Raw genomic sequence first — 17220 nt, forward strand, 5'->3', positions numbered from 1 at the left:
AACATGTAATAAATTATAAAAGACTAGAAAGAATATTGAATTCCCAATTAAGAATCACAAGTAACAATCAAGGTACATTGACATACAATTTCCCTCGAATTGGATTATTCTAATGGTTATATAATGTATCAATTAATGAATAATAATAATCTAAAGGAAAAAAATAAAAAAGAATTCCTAAACTAACTCCCTCCAATAGGTCTTTAATGGTTGAGGTTAAGAGGATTCCAAAATCGTCATGATGGTGCCGATTCTCTTCGCATGCCCTCCACTATCGATGAACATTAACTTCTCCTTGAGAAACTCTCCAGAATTCACTGAAAGATTGATCAAACTTGTCACTAGCCGCATAGGTCTCCAGAAGTCCAGCAACCTCTACTCAATTTGGCAAAAGAATCCCCCCTTTAATTGCAAAACTTAGGGTATTTATAACCCGAGTCCGCCATGGCCTCACCACGCCTTTTGTAAAGGCTATGGTGAGTAAGTTGTTTTGCTTGAGCCACAAGTTACATCCCGGCACGGTCTATCTTGCCATTGTGTGGATAAGCCATGCCCCTTACAATTCACAAAGGTCATTGTAGAGCCCATTATGACTTCTATGTTTGTCTCTATGATTCCACACTAACACAGCTTGATAACAATCATGATAGAAGTAGACAACGGTCTTGGTAAGATGTTACCACGACCGTTGTGAGCCGTGGTGATGCTCTGGTTCAGCAAGTTAACCTGTTTTTCTTTGGAATGCCTCCATATTCGTTTCTTTGGCCCTAAGATAGAATAAAAGCTCATGGTGAACAAAAAAATGAAATTATGTACTAGTCTGGTGCCAATCATGTAAAATCTCATGCTAAATGCAATATAAATGACATTTAAAATACACACTTTCAAGCACTTATCAGTATTCCCCTTGGCCAAGGAGCTACTATTACTTCCATTTTGTCTATTTCCTAACCTAACACTCTGAGTTATAAACAACAACTATCAAAAGAAGAAAAACTAACTAAAATGAAGATTGGGCTACTACTACAAACAATTAGCATTCAAGGGAAAGCAAAACACGAGAAGGGGTGATTTGGACAAAGAGTTCCCCTAGGACTGTCTTTAAGTTCTAAACTAAGGATGATAAATTGTGATGGTAGTTTGGATTGAGAGATCTCTAAAATAGACTAACCCTAAATCCCTTGGTGTTTAATCTAATCCCATGGAGTGTTGACTAGAATATCCTTCCTAGTCAACTCCTCCTACTATCGCAAAGCACTCAGGGAGATCTCCTATAGATGTGATCCTAATTTAGGATTTAACCTAACAATCGAAGGAATGCCAAATACCTGAATCCTTCGGCATGTTGACATATGAATCCCCCTTTAATCTACGTGGATCTAGTACAAGTAAGCATCCCGCATTCACTAAGTACAATCAAGAAATTGAACCACAGAGTTCTAGGGCAATTCAAGACATTATGAAGTACAATAAATTGAATCACAAACTACAAACTTCTACAAGAGAAATAAAATATCTAACAATACATCAATAAAGATGATCATCCAAAGTACAAAGAGTAACCTTAGGGTTCAACAAGTCCAAATTAAAATTAATTAAGTTAGGGGTCGTTTGGCATTGTTTTTGTTTTTCTGTTTTTTGTTTTTGTTTTTGTTTAGATTTTGTTTTGTTTTTTTTTTTGCTACCAATTTTTTGAAAACAAAAACATGTTTGGTGACAACGCCCCTTGCATGTGACCCGCAAATGGATGGGTTTGTCGAAGTAATAAATCCAAGGTGAGTGTGTTATCGTATCCACAAGGAATAGTGAATAGAAACACAATGATTGCTACTTAACTAAGTGAAGATGAAAGAATAATAGTGTGGATAAAATCAATGTGAACAAGTCTAAAGAAAATAAGAAAGAGAGACACGATAAAATGAGAGGAAATGCAATTGATAGAAAGTGGGGCACTCGGGCATTGCTCCCCTTAGGACTATTGCTTCAAGTGCAAGACCAAGTATTATGTCTCCTAACTGATGCTTAACTAGTCGTGGAGATCCTCAAATACACGGTCCCAAACCTAAGGTCAACCGTGACTAACTCTACACTATGCTCCGGCAGAGAAATCGCTCAGTCTCAACACATCACACTGTGTACAGTTGCAAGAAGCTCTACGGATTGCAAGTGGTAGACCTTATTCCTATATATAGATCTAACTCTTTGGTCTAGGTGAAAGATCCCTAGTCACAATTAAGCCCCAGATACTAAAGATTAATTCAACGCTTCACTCTGTTGCTCGCGCAACTAAGCCTTAGAGGAGTTCCTTTCTTAGCACTTCACTCTATTATAACTGCAAAGAACTGTAGAAACATGGAGGTAGGATAAATCACATTGGAGGGCAAAAGGGATGCTCCGCTACCTCTCGACTCACCCTCTCAACCCTCTCCAATCTAGCATTGTCTAACCCTCATGGTGTGTCACTCATCGACAAAGGCTACCAAGATGGACTCTCAACCCTAGTGTCACTCTAAGAAAGAAATCATTCAACAAGCATTCAAGATTAGAACTCAATTAAATACATTAATCAAAGAAAGCATAATAAAAGGTTAATGAAACAATAACATTTTAGGGTTTACAAGTCCAAGTACCCACTAGGGGGTTTAGCTCTCCATGGAGCAAGATACAATCAATAATGAAATCGAAAGTAAAAACATATAATCTATAAAGAAACCCCCTCGGTATTCATGTCGATGGTCTTATGGAGTAGCCTCACCCTCTCCAAAGGTCCTCTTGTCAAGCATAGGGCACACCTCACCAGATCAGTGCTGACGAAAGCTCCCACAATAACTATCTTCCAAGAGAAACGCGGTGTCAAAGCCGTAGAACAACTCCAAAGCCCCATTAACCCCTAGCAGCAAGCCTTTCAAAAGATGGAGAAAAGATGGAAAGAAGGATGAAAGATCAATCCCCAAATCAGTACAAGTCGCGACTTTATAAAGGGTTGGAATCGGGCATCCACACGGGCACGGGTAATTTCCATACGCCCGTGTGGATTTCTAGAAATTTGATTTTCTACGGGACTGTAAATAGTAATTGCTACAGTACCTACTACAATACTCCGTCAAAATACTCCCGAATCCACACTTTTTATCGAGGCAACATAAATGTGCACACATCTATGCTGTAGATCGCATCGCTTCTTTAATAAAATGCCATATTCTTGAAGATCTTGCTAACATTGCACAAGTCGGAATATGCAAATGTGAATGCCTTTGTGCCCCTCCAAACCATGTAATTACTTGAGCGCATGGAGGTTGGCACATATTTACGTATCTTCGATCACAACTTGTGTCTTCACATTTGTTCACTCCAAGACTACATCAACAAAGTACAATCGCAATCTACTTTGGCTTCTTTTTTTCATTATTTGGCTCCACAATCCTTCATACACGAAAGTTCACAAATACACATGTATTAGCTCTAAAATCTGATAAAAATAATGTTCATCGTAAGAAAAGAATACTCCGTATTACTAATACACAAGCACTTATCATTTGGATACCAAAGTTTTATGTTTGGGAAAGCAAAAAGCACGAAAGCAAAAATAATAATATTGTAAAATTTTGTATTATTTTCTTAATTTATATTAATATAATTTTTATAATTTTTTATATCAATACACTAAATTAAGTTGCATTAGTAAATAAAGTTTTTTATATATTTTTATAAAAAATATAAAATATTGAGATGTCAAATTTTTATAAATTTGTATTGGTGACAAAAAAAGGAACACATGATATATATATTTTTTGTGAAAATTAGGAGAAATTAAAAAAAAACAAAGGAGATTTCACAAGAAAAATTTCAAATCTCTAACTATCTTTATATTAAATTTCCTAGTAGTCTTAAAAAAAATTAGAAATAAATCTAAAAAATGATGAACGAAAATAAATTTTGAGATCGGAAAAACCAAGAAAAACAATTATGAATAAAAAAATAGTTGAAGATCTTGGAACGTTTATCTAAACCATTAATGCTTGTGAGAAAGAGAAAACAATTAATGTCAAATGGGTTAAGTTAATGTTTTGAAAACATTTTCAAAATAGTTTAAAACATAAAAATTGTGTTTCCACTTTTTTTGGAAACATGGGTGTTGTTTTCAAAATTTTTGGAAACAAAAACACCTTACCAAACGTGTTTTTCTTATTTTGTTTCCAAAATTTGGAATTAGCAACGAAAAGAAAGATTTGGCAACAATGCCAAACGAGTCCTTAGTTCCTCATGAAGGAGGAACACTTATACAACACCAAGGAAAATAAAGACAAGAAAGAAGTGTTAAAAGCTCCCTCTATGTTGAGATCTCCTTAGATGGACAAAGATCTTGAAGTTTTTCCAATGATGCGGTCGAGATCTCCCCACGAACAGCTACTTTGGTGCCTTGAATCTTCCCAAATCTTCTTCTCCTTTGATTTCCTTCTTCTTGGTGAAGTTTGTATGGTAGATCACCGGAAAATAGCCCCCAAGAAGGATGGGGTCGTGGCCAAGGAAAAGTCTCTTTCATTCAGCCCTAACTTGGCCTTATTATGGTCCCAAATCCATGTGGGCCGCATGGTAGCCCTCAAGGCTTTTAGCTAGGCTCATTCAAGCATCCATGCGACCGCATGAAATCACCCGGTGATACAGTAATAGCTACAGTGCCACTACTCATAAGCATCATTTTTGTAGCGAATTTATTTCAGAATGTGTTCTTGAGCATGCAATGGCTTCTTTAAGGCCTACAAAACAAATAAAACCAAATCAAACATGGAAAAGACATCAATTCAATAAAATTACATGCAAAGAGTATAAAAATTGTGTATACAAACATGTACATTTAGACACTTATCAAGGGGTCTAGCTCACCATGAAGTGATACAAAATTCAACTAATGAATGAATAAAAACAAGTAAAATCTATAAATAATACCCCATTTAAGTCTGTAATGATAACCTTATTGAGCATCTCCAACGTCTCCAAGAATCCCTCAAAAGATGCTAGGTACAACACCTTTGAACAAGTCTTCGGCAACTCCCTTGATAGCTATAATGACGGTGGAATCAATGAAAGTTGGTGATAGAACACTTTCTTCAATGTAAAGACCTCCTCTCCAAACCCTAACTATTTATCTGTCTCAAACTTGTAGAAAAAGATACCTAAAACTCACACTAGAAGCCTTTTAAAACAAAAATTGGGGTTTCACACGGCCTCTCACAGGCCATGCGGAAATTCCAGTGTACTTATCTAGAATTGCTACAATAACTCTTATATAGTATGGTGACTAATTGTCCCTTTAAGGCCACACTACTAGGTACATTGCTCTGTAGTAGAGTGTGTGGCTTCCTGGCTCTTCAAATTGTTGAAATCGCTTTGTAAAATCATACACGGATTGGAACATAGGATTGTGACTGACCCTGTGCCCTTTTGGCATATGAAATTGGCCCTAAAACTTCTAGAAGTCAGCACACATGCCCATGGGGATATCCCAGGCACATGTGTTTGCCTTTATGGCTTACAAAAAGCTTCAAAAGTGCTCCACAACCTTATCTTAGCTTCCTTTCTTTTCAAACCAACTTCACACACCCCAATTGCACAAATTACACAAAATACACAATATATGAGTGAAAATACCTGATAAAGATCATTCTCAATGTGCATAAAATGATGTGCCAAAATATGTATAAACAAGAACCTATCACTAAGCCAATGTTGGTAATTCCAAAAAAGGGTAGTTATTCATTTAATTCAATTTCCAAAATGGGCACCACACGCAACTTGGGTAGACCTAACTCGGACTTTTTTAGAAAGGTTTTAACGCCTATGCGGCCGCACGCCTACTGACAATGCTCGCCGCAAGTGCACGGGGTTGTCGAAGTAATAAATCCCAGGTGAGTGATGTATCGTATCCACAGGGAAAAGGGAATAAAAATACTTAATTTGTTTCTTAACTATATGAAAGATGAATAGTAATATGTGTGACAAGATTCAATTCTCAAAAGTAAAGCAACCCGAAAGAGAGCAAAAGTAAAGGAGAAGGTAAGGCAATCGATAAAGATGGGGTACCCGGGTATCGATTCGCCTAGGAAAATCATTTCAAGTGCAAGAACTCTCTATTATGCTTCTTAACTAATGCAATGGTGAGCCAGGGACATCCTTTTAATGCATGGCCCCGAATCTAGGGTTAACCAAGCCTAATCCTTTACATGTCCTGGAGGAGAGGTTGAACAACCTCTCAATCTTGCACTCGTAAGAAGGATTGCATTGAGCTCTGAGGATTCCAAGTGATAAATCTCTTCCTAATTGTAGACCTAACCCTTTGGTCCAGAAGAAAGGTCCCTAACCACAATTAAACCCTAGATGCTAAAATCACCTCAACGCTTCACTCCGTTGCACTCACAACTAAGCCCCAGCGGAGGGTCATCCCTTAGCTCATTCGCTCTATTATGGCCGCAAAGAACTCGAGGAGCGGAGGTAGAATCTATCACACTGGAGGGGAAAGGGGACGCTCCTGTGCCTCTCGACTCACCCTTTCAACCCTCTCCAATTAAGCTTTGTCTAACTCTCGTGGTATGTCACTCACTCACAAGGGTTACCACATGAACTCTCAACCTTAGTGTCACTCTAAGGGAGTATTCAACAATCAAACATTCAAGATTGGAACTCACAAAAACATCAATTAATTGAAAGCATAATAAAGAGATTCAATGAAACTAATACATCCTAGGGTTCACAAATACCCAAGTACCCACTAGGGATTTAGCTCTCCATAGAGCACAATACAAATGATAATGAAATCAAATGTAAAAGAAAGCAATCCATTGGAAAAACCCCCCTCGATAGTCGTGGCGATGGTCTTGTGGAGAGTCCTCTACTCGTCCCAAGATCCCCTTGTCCGGTATAAGATACGCCTCGCCGAATCAATCCAACGGAGGCTCCCTTACTAACCTTCTTCCAAAAAGATGACGATGTCAGAGCTGTAGAACCTCTCCAAATCCCTAGCCAATATCTCTCAAAACCCTAGCCACAGCCCTCTCTCAAGTTGGGGAAAAGATCGAGAAAAGAATGTTGAAATCGGGGCTGAAATCGGCCTTAAATAGGGTTGAAATCGGGATTCCACACACCCTTGTGGATATTCCACACGGGCCTGTGGAATTTTCACACGCCCGTGTGGCTCCTCTGTTTTGCTCCTTCTTCGGTCGGCTGTGAACAGTACTTGCTACAGTGACTGTCCGAAATACTTCTGAATCCATGCTTTCATCGAGGTAATGTAAACGGGCACACATTCACGTCGTAGATCGTCTTGGTTCTTCAATAAACGATCACGTTGGTGGAGATCTTGCTAAATATGCACAAGCCGGAATACTGGGATGTAACTGCCTTCGTGCCCCTCCGAATCATTACCTTAGTTCGAATACAAGGAGGTTGGCATACATTCTAGCATTCTAAACCCGACTCATGTCTCTGCGTTTGAGCTTTCTCAAGATCTCCTCCAAATAATGCGTAAAACGATCTACAATGGCTTCTTTCACAAATAATCGTCCTCACAACCCAATCTGCATAAAAGTACATAAATACACACATATTAGTGCTAAAACCTGACAAAAGTAATGCCCATCATAAGGAAAGAACGCTTCACATTCTTATCGCACAAGCACTTATCACCTACCCGCACACCTAGGAAATTATTTAAGCCAAGTTTATGGCTTTTAGAATAGAGCTTGGCTACCACACATCTCCAAGTACTTCTAAGCATAAATCCATTAGAGAAGGTCGATTTGAGCGAGAATCAAAGAGATAAGAAGGTGGAACTCAAGAGGAACATCAAAATGCTTAACCATGCTGATCCGACGAGGTCTCATCACCAACATTAGTCGATAGAATAGGGAGTTTGTAATGAACCTCTACATTGGTTATTTATATCTCTTGTTTTCTCTCCTTTTGATGTCTAACTAAACTCCCATGGCCATTTGGCTTCGGTGAACCTTGGGAGAAAACTGGTATGGATAATGCTTTAATTGTTAATTGATTGTTAGCATGCTTTATTTTAGTTTCCGTCTATTATTTTAATGTTCAACCTACAATGGATGGATTTTGTATATTTTGATTATTGAATGATGCTTGTAGAGCGGGATGCTTGTATGTATTAGGTCACACATAGATTGAAGGGGATTCATTGTAATAGCACGCCAAAGACTCTAAGTGTCGGCAGCCCCCGTGGGCATTAGGGTTAGCTCTATCCAAAAGACCATTAGGGCTTCCCTAGCTAACACTCCTTGCACCCAATGACACAGTAGGGGTATCTTTCGGCTGGAAGAACCCGTATGGGATTAGGGCTACACTACAGAGATTTCAGGGTAGTCAACTTTAGTGTCTAGCGGACCAAATCCTAAGCCAACATCATACTTGAATTCCAAAATTCATCCATGCTTTTTCTTCTCCTGAAGGGATCCTTGCCGAAGGCCTTTCTTTCTCACTAGCATTTACTATTTTTATTTGTTTGTGTGGTGTGCTTTAGCTCATTTCTTTATTTCTTACTTTGCAATTGAACAATCACAACTGTTTGGTAGATTATATAATGTAGTGGAAGAGGAAATAACAGTAGCTCTTGGGGCCCTAGGGAATACGACCCTCTTGCATTCACATGAGTAGATTATTGCTTGACAACCTATGCACTTACGGTCAGGGAGTGGTGTTTTCATTTTCTAATGACATGCGTTGCCACCATCAATATTCCTTCAACATATTGGAGTGAGGAATTTGGGGTTAATACTCCTAAATCAACACTATCCTAGTCTTTTCTTTCCCATTAGATGACTCCTTAGCCTTCCCTACTGATGCTTTGCCAATTTTTTTCTCAACTATTTTGGGTTATTTCTCTTGGCCATAATTACTTCATGGCCTTTCTCAAAGCGATTGCCTTTAGTTGCTCCCTGGAGTTAGCCTCCGTGTTGCGTGGTAGGCTACCTTGAGGTCTCTTTGATACTAACTTGCCAATTTGTCCTAATTGACTCTAAAGATTTTGGAGGGACATTGAGTGTTTCTTATAGCTTCTTAATTACTTGGAATCTACTTTTAGTTAAATGTACAAATCTTAACATCACTTCCTCCAAATAGGGCTTCCTTTCTTCTTGTTGCTATTACTAAAAACTTGTGGTCCAATTCGACCTCTATTGGCCAAAAATTCTTAAAGACAAATTTGGGTAGTGCCTTCACCCGGGATTGTAGGTCTGATTATAAGGATTATCGTATTGTCGAGGTGCATTGCTCATAAAGTCCACTTGTTCCACATGGCTCAACAGTCTGCAAACATTTAGGCAATCAGAAAGAATGTGACTTCCTCCACAAGTTTCACATTGTATGATCTATTAATGGCTGCTAAAGACTTAACAAGCCGTAAATTTGCTTATGGAGGACTCCTACCTAGGTTGTGAGAACAATGATGCCGTCTACATTATACACTACTGCTATTCTACTAGGTTTAGCCTGTGTGGCACCCCACTGGTACTATTCCATTTTAAAAGATCAACAGTCTGTTTTATATACTCATTTATTCCATTTTAAAAGATCAACATTTGTATTGAAACAAATAACCAATGGTGCGACCACCTCTTCAACAGATTGTTAAATCTCTTCCATGTCCTATATAATGTTTTTGACTCTTGTTAGCAGTATGAAAAGATCTCATTTCTCATCTTGGCAATTTTTACATGTTGAAAGTACTTTGCAAGGGATTTTCTGCCATTGGCTCACAAGTTGTGGTTGACCATCTAGGGAATGAAGTCCACCACTATTTTTCTTGCCTTTTAATGATAATGGGGACAATCTAAGTCATATTGCATCATCCAAGACCCTACTGATATATAAGTGTCAAAAATCTCCGAGAATTTTGTGATATGCCTATTGGAATCTTTGTCCAGTAGACAATGGAAGTTTATTCTATGTTGTACCCGTATAGTCAATAGGAGGTTTGACTCATATGTCATAATTGCCTCTTTTTATTTTTATTTTGTTATTTTGAGTATTTTTTATTTTCTTTGATGTTTTATACTTATTAAATTTTAAGTACTAGTATGTATGATTTTGTTGCACTTAGCTTCTATTTTTCTTAAAAATCTCTAAAATTCTCGACTTCTTCAATGGGTAAAAAATAAGTGAGAACATGACTGGAATGGAATTTGCAACAAAGCTATATTGATTTTGCTACATAATTTTTAGGGAATTAAGCTAGTTTAATTAATTAGTTTATTTATTTATTTATTGCATTTATCTTATCTTGCACATGCCTTTCAAATTATCACTATCTTATTTTATGGTTTATTGTGTACGTTAGGGACAATGTATAACTATAAATGTGGGGAAAGGGTATAGATTTCATCATTTGGGGATTTTATCTTTAGTGTAGATATATGATGGCTTACGATATTAATGATTAAGAGCATCTTCCCTTATGAGAATGATATGTGTTTTGTGGATCCATTGATAGACTAATTTTTATGTTGTGCTTTGTTCTTGGTTCCTTTGTATTAACTTGAACACATAGTCCCTCTTACATCACAAACCAGATACCTTTGAGAGATTATGTTTGAAGAATCTATTTAAGTGGTGAAATTGTTGTTGTAAAATAGCTATAATTTATGCCATAAGCCACTCTTATAAAGTCAAGTTCTTTGTATGCCCTACCAAAAGATAGAAGATGTGCATTTGGTGGTTAAAACTACCATCTTTTATATGTGAGGCTAATTTTGAAAAGTCAGATACCTAGTATGACTTACCAAATGAGAGGGTTACTTCAAGGGATCGATCCGTAAAAGCTATCACCATATTTAATTAAAAAAAAGGTGTTAAATAGCCTAATAATTCCTTCAAACTGAAGTACTAATGACTTACTGGGAGTTGACTTTCTCAAAATTCTAAGTGGCCAATACCATTTCTAATGGATTTTGGAATCATTATTACATTTATTATTGTTTTTTAAAAAATTTATTATTGACCAATAAAAGTTTAATATTAAAATTTATTATTGATCAATTTAATTTACTATTAATTAAAATCAAAGTATGATGTTTAAAATATAAGTTTTTCAAACCAATTTTCAAAAAAATATTACCTTAAAGGTTCTCATACGCACTACCTTACTGACCAAGTTAACGACATAAAAATTAGCATGTTAATCTTCAAGCGAGTATATAATGATGCAAATTGTTTAAAAAATATTTAAAAAACTAAGATTCCTTAATAAAAAAATTAAAAAAAAAACTAACCAAAGACCAATATTATATACATAGGTATTACATATATTACCTTTTATAAAAGTAAAACACAAGAAAACCTTAAAAACAAAAGTAATAAGTATATATAAAATGTATCTTAAAAATACAATAGATGTGTACATTGTATACAATTATATATAATGTGTCACTCGAAAATTATAAAAGCCCAAAAAATCAAACACTGCACCAATGGTAAATATATATATATATATATATTATTGTATACAAATAAACATCCCAATATGTATAAATATATATCATTTCAGAAAACACAAAAATCTTTTAAAAAAATAGGAATTCAAAAAACAAACAAATACCAATATATATTTGTGTATATATATGTATTGAGATTGTGCGTGTGAGAGAGAGTTATATACAAACCAACACCCCAATATATATATATATATATATACATATAATAAATTATTTTTATACTATTATAAAAAGTATGTTATTGAAAACAATAGTTAGTAATGTCCCATTGCATTGAGAGTGAACTATAATAATGATTTGGTTTATTTAATATAGTTTTTTTTCAAACATCTTCACCATCCATCGCTCTATTCTCACGAAAACCATGATATCTTTGCCTCTCTTTAGTTCTATTTTCACAAATACTATGCTTGATTTTTTATCTTTTTATAATTTTATCACTCTTCGAAGATGAAAGATTTTATTTCTCTTCCAAACGAATGTGGTCAAGAGTTTGAATTTCTCCTTAACTTAATAGTGGGGATGTGCGCATGGCTTGTTCATAATTATAAAGGAAAAAACAAAATCATCTTCTTAGTGTAATTGATGACAAAATATTTGGCACTACTTCGCTTCATCATAAGCCCAAACTAGGGCATATTTTTTTTTAACTTGATTTGCAAGTGCTTCCAAATTGAACAACAGTTTTAATATGTATATGGACAATTGCAATCACAGTAATGCAGATATAAAACCAAGTTTAACATATTTTATTCTTGGTCCGATGAAACAATCAATATTTATCTATCCTAGTACTTAATTGTTCCCTAGTTGTCTGTCAACTCAACTTTTATGGGTTATGAAAATATGCATATTTACCAAGGCAAGTTTAATCAGAAAATATAGAAAAAAAAATCATTTCATTCAATTGCTAACATGGCATTAGTTTTATCTGTCAAGAGAAAAAATATAATGTTGAGTAGAGAGAGAATATATGAAACTTAATTTTATTAATTATTTGAAATATTTTACAAGACACTCTCTTTCTCTCACTCTAATTTTTCTCTCACTATGCACTCACACTTACTCTCACTCTAGGATGATCACTCACTCTCACTCTAGGATGATCAATTCACTCTCTTAGCTTTCTTGCTTTTTTTCATGGTTACATTAGCAATGGAGAGCATGTATTTATAGGGTGGTAAGTCGGTGGTTAGAATGCTCTGGATTTATAGATTTTTTGAATGTGTGAGGCGGTGGAACTTTGTGAAGCTTCTTTGATGAGTCAAGAACATTCTAGGTGCTGCTCCTTATCACTCCCCTTCAGCATCGTTTTCTCTTGCATTGATGCTTTCTTGAGTATCCCTAGTTGTGCACGTAAATCTTCAAATTTCTTTGTGCTAAGGCCTTTAGTGAAGATATCAGCAACTTGTTCTTCTGTGGGCGTCAGCTTCATATGGATTTCACCTTGCAGCACTTTTTCTCTTAGGAAGTGGTAGTGCACCTCAATATGCTTGGTTCTAGCATGATACATTGGATTTTCTGCTACACACACTGCTGACATGTTATCACAATGAAGCATTACCTGTTCAATCGGTTGATGAAGATCTTTTAGTAATTGCATCAACCACGTGCTTTCTTGTGCTGCCATAGCCGCTGCTCTATACTCAGCTTCGGTGGTGGAGAGAGATACGGTAGGTTGCCTCTTACTGCACCATGACACTGCTCCAGATCCTAGACTGAAGATGTATCCTGTAGTCGATCGCCTTGTATCACAGTCTCCAGCGTAATCAGCGTCACAGTATCCAGTTACTTGGCATCCTTCACCTTTACGGTATAAAATACCGTAATCCACAGTTCCTTTCAAATATCGAAGTATCCTTCGAACTACTTACAAATGTGGCTTCTTTGGATTTTGCATGTAACGGCTTGCTACTCCAACTGCATATGCCAAGTCAGGTCGAGTAAGAGTTAGATAGATAAGACTACCTACCAATTGTCGATACATCCTTGGATCTTCCAAATCTTTCCCCTCTCCTGCACGAAGCTTAATGTTTGGCTCCATTGGTGTAGATAGTGGTTTGCACTCCAGCATCCCGTATGTTTCTAGAAGATCCTTTGCATATTTTTGTTGACATAGGAATATACCATCCTTTGTCTTCTCGACTTCGAGCCCCAGAAAATGCTTCAACTCTCCAAGCTCCTTCATCTGGAACCGGATTGAAAGATTTTCTTTTGTGCACTGGATTTCTTCAGTGAGATCTCCGGTTAAGATTAGATCATCAACGTACACCAGTACTATAGCCATCTTGCCTCTAGTGTGCTTGACGAATAGGCTCGAGTCTGATGCTGTCAACCTGTAGCCGCTTTGTACAAGAAATTCTGCAATTTTCCCGTACCATGCTCTTGGAGCCCGCTTCAAGCCATATAATGCCTTCTTGAGCTTGCACACATACTTTGGATGAGCCTTGCTCTCAAATCCTTATGGTTGATCCATGTAGATGTCTCTATCAAGCTCTCCATGTAGGAAGGCATTCTTCACATCCATCTGCCAGAGCTTTCATCCTTTGTTTGCAGCTAGTGCCAATAGTACTCACACTGTTGTTATCTTTGCTACTGGGCTGAATGTCTCATCATAGTCTATTCCATACTGTTGCGAGAAACCTCGTGCCACAAGTCGAGCTTTGTACCTTTCGACTGTTCCATCTACTCGAGTTTTCACCTTATACACCCACTTACATGAGATTGGTTTTGCTTCTTCTGGCTTTGGCACCAACTCCCACGTCTGATTTTGCTTGAGAGCAACTATCTCTTCCTCCATAGCTTTCTTCCATTTATTAATTTTAATTGCCTCTTGATAGGATGTTGGTTCTTCAACTTCCATGATTAGTGCAGCATTTGCATACTTAGGATTGGGATGTCTTACCCTGGATGATCTCCTTAAGGGTGGAGGCATTTCTTCTGGCAAATATGCAGGGTCTTCTTCAGCTTCTCCATGAACTCCTGTCTTCCATGTGCTCTTAGTCTTTAATGATCTTGGACTTATGTCTTCTTCAGTTGTTGTTGGTACCTCTTGAGCCTGGTCTTGTAACTGTTCTTCTACTATTGGCTCAGTCTCCTTCATATTTGGTTGAACTGAGTCTGTTGAAGGCCACCAAGCTCAAGTTTCATCAAAGACCACATTTCTGGATGTGTGGATGAGTCCAGACGCCGGGTCATAGCATCTCCATTCTTTTCTCTCATCATCATAGCCGACAAAGATGCATCGTACTGCTTTCTTATCGAACTTGGTACGAAGATGGTCTGGTACAAAAACATAACACACACATCCAAAGACTTTGAAATGACTTACTATGGGTTTGATTTTCCATAGTCTTTGGAATGGAGAGAGAAAGCCCATCTTCTCCTGCGGAAGCCGGTTGATGATGTAAGCTGCCGTTCTCATGCATTCAACCCAAAATCTCCCTGGCACATTCTTGGCATGTAGCATACTTCTGCATACTTCTGCTATATGCCGATTCTTCCTTTCAGCAACACCATTTTGCTGTGGAGTGTTGGGGCAGGTAAGTTGTCTTCGAATCCTATGCTTCTTTAGATAGGCATTAAACTCTTGAGAGAGATACTCTCTTCCATTATCAGTACGAAGACACCGTACCTCCTTGTTGAGCTCATTCTCCATCTTCTCCTTAAACTCCTTAAACTTGGAGAATGCTTCAGATTTTCTTTCATAAAGAACACCCATACGTACCTTGAGAAGTCATCGATAAAGGTCACCATGTATTTGGCACCACTTACAGATGATTGTTTGACTGGGCCAAATACGTCAGAGTGCACCAACTCCAAAGGCTCCTTAGCTCTTAATTTAGATTGCTGGAAGGGAAGTTGATGAGCCTTACCGAATTGACACCCAGCGCATATTGTGTCAGTTCATACTTCTATGTCGGAAAGGCCTTTGACCATTGACTTCTCCACCATCAACTTTAGCTTGTGGTAGCTCACATGCCCCAGTTTTGCGTGCCAGAGATTAGACATCTCGTTCTTCCGGGTCTTGTCCATATAGGCTGATTCCGCAGACATCACATAGATAGACTCCAGTTTCTGACCTTCCATTACTGGAGTGCCTGATGCCTGTAGATTGCGGTATACCTTGACTTCTTGTGGCCCGAATACCACATAGTTTCTTTGTGCTGTCAGTTGTGAGACTGACAATAGGTTCTTCTTCATCCCGGGAACATGATAGACGTCGTGCAACTTAATTTGATTTGAATTGAAGCGTGGAGAGATGAGTGTCTTACCGATGTGGGTGATGGGCAACTTGGAATTATTAGCTGTCACAATCATCTGCTTCCCCTTGTACCTCTCCAGTCCCTCTAATTTCTTGATGTCACCTGTCACGTGGTTGGAGCAACCAGAGTCGATGATCCAATCACTTTCATAATTGATCTTCTTCTGCTTTGTTATTGCTGTTAGAGCTACCTCTTCTTTCTCTTCTTGCTCCTCCACTTTGGTGGTGACCACTGCAAATGCTGCTTCAACATCCCACTCTTCTTCACTATCATACCTTCCTTGATGTTCGGTATCTTGGAAGGTTCTTGATGTTGCTACATTTCCTTGGCCTTTCTTCTTATGGCAACAATCTCGTGTATAGTGCCCTTTCTTACCATAATTGTAGCAACGATCATCTCGACTGTCACCTCCTTTGGATGGACGGTTGCTGGTACTCCTTTGACTGCGAGCTCCCCCTGAAAGGTCAGTCTTCTCCTTTGGCCTCCTTTGCTGGCTTGTTTTGTCTTCAGTTATAGGTCTCTGCTTTGGGTTGAATCGACCCTTCCTCCTACCACTGAATAGTGCCTCCTCCTCTTGCTTCAAGGAAACACCAGCCATCTACTTAGCTAATGCTTCTTGATTGGCGAGCATATTCTCCAACTCCAATAATGTTGGTTGTGTTGGCCAGCCTCGAACAGCAGCCATAAACCCACTGTATTCATGTTTAAGGCCATTGATAATTATCCTCCTCATTCGCTGCTCACTGATCTATTCTTCGGGGGCAACCTGTGCAATCTCACTACATAGTGACTTTACCTTAGTGAAGTACTGACTGATTGTCATACTTCCTTGCGAGATTGTCATCAGCTCACTTTCAAGTAGTTGGAGATGGGCATCATTCTTTTTGGATAATAGTATAGAGAGAGTGTCTCATGCAACTTTTGGTGTAGCAGCATCTCTGATATACTCCAACGACTTTCATCTTCAACAAATTTGTTCTCGGAACAAACATTGCCTTACAGACCTTGATGCTCCACTTCGCAGAGCCTCATCTTTTGACTTCTCTGCCACCAGAGCCTTCTTCTCCTTTGACTTAGAATCACCAGCAGCATCCGCCACTTCTTCAAAAGTGACATCCGTGCGATCGTGCTCGACCCACCCGTGACCTCCCATAGGTCCTCGTCCCCTTGTAGATAGGACTCTATGCAGGCCTTCCAATTTATGTAATTATTATTGTTTAATTTCTTTAAACCACCGATCGTACTCGTGAACTCCATTCGTCGTGTCCGAGTCACCCGGACGTCCGAAAGAAGCCTCCTCGTTAGAATACCGGTACCTCACTTACTCCGACTGGCGAACTTCTTGCAACACTGATGAACTCCTTATGCTCGGGCACTCGTCGATGATTTGGCAGAATCTTCCCTGCAACCTAGCTCTGATACCCGAAATGTTGAGTAGAGAGAGAATATATGAA

The 17220-nt window shown here is 38.1% G+C and overlaps 1 protein-coding gene across 1 annotated transcript; it reads right to left on the bottom strand.

Annotated features, from left to right (window-relative positions):
- Positions 1-12765: 12765 nt before the first annotated feature.
- Positions 12766-13788, bottom strand: LOC120265137 (uncharacterized mitochondrial protein AtMg00810-like). Its single transcript, XM_039273038.1, has 2 exons — positions 13407-13788; positions 12766-13307 (listed from the first exon to the last, which is right to left on the bottom strand). The coding sequence occupies exons 1-2, from the start codon at positions 13786-13788 to the stop codon at positions 12766-12768; spliced, it is 924 nt and encodes a 307-aa protein (XP_039128972.1).
- Between the last annotated feature and the right edge of the window lie 3432 nt (positions 13789-17220).

The sequence above is a fragment of the Dioscorea cayenensis genome, chromosome 7, assembly GCF_009730915.1.
Source record: "Dioscorea cayenensis subsp. rotundata cultivar TDr96_F1 chromosome 7, TDr96_F1_v2_PseudoChromosome.rev07_lg8_w22 25.fasta, whole genome shotgun sequence".
NCBI lineage: Eukaryota > Viridiplantae > Streptophyta > Magnoliopsida > Dioscoreales > Dioscoreaceae > Dioscorea > Dioscorea cayenensis.

Excerpts from the sequence above, each read along its gene's own strand:
- LOC120265137 (XM_039273038.1), bottom strand. The coding sequence starts at position 13,788 with ATGGCTATAGTACTGGTGTACGTTGATGATCTAATCTTAACCGGAGAT. Across the intron at positions 13,308-13,406 it reads TGCAGTTGGAGTAGCAAGCC|GTGAAGGATGCCAAGTAACT; the intron begins GTTACATGCAAA and ends TATACCGTAAAG.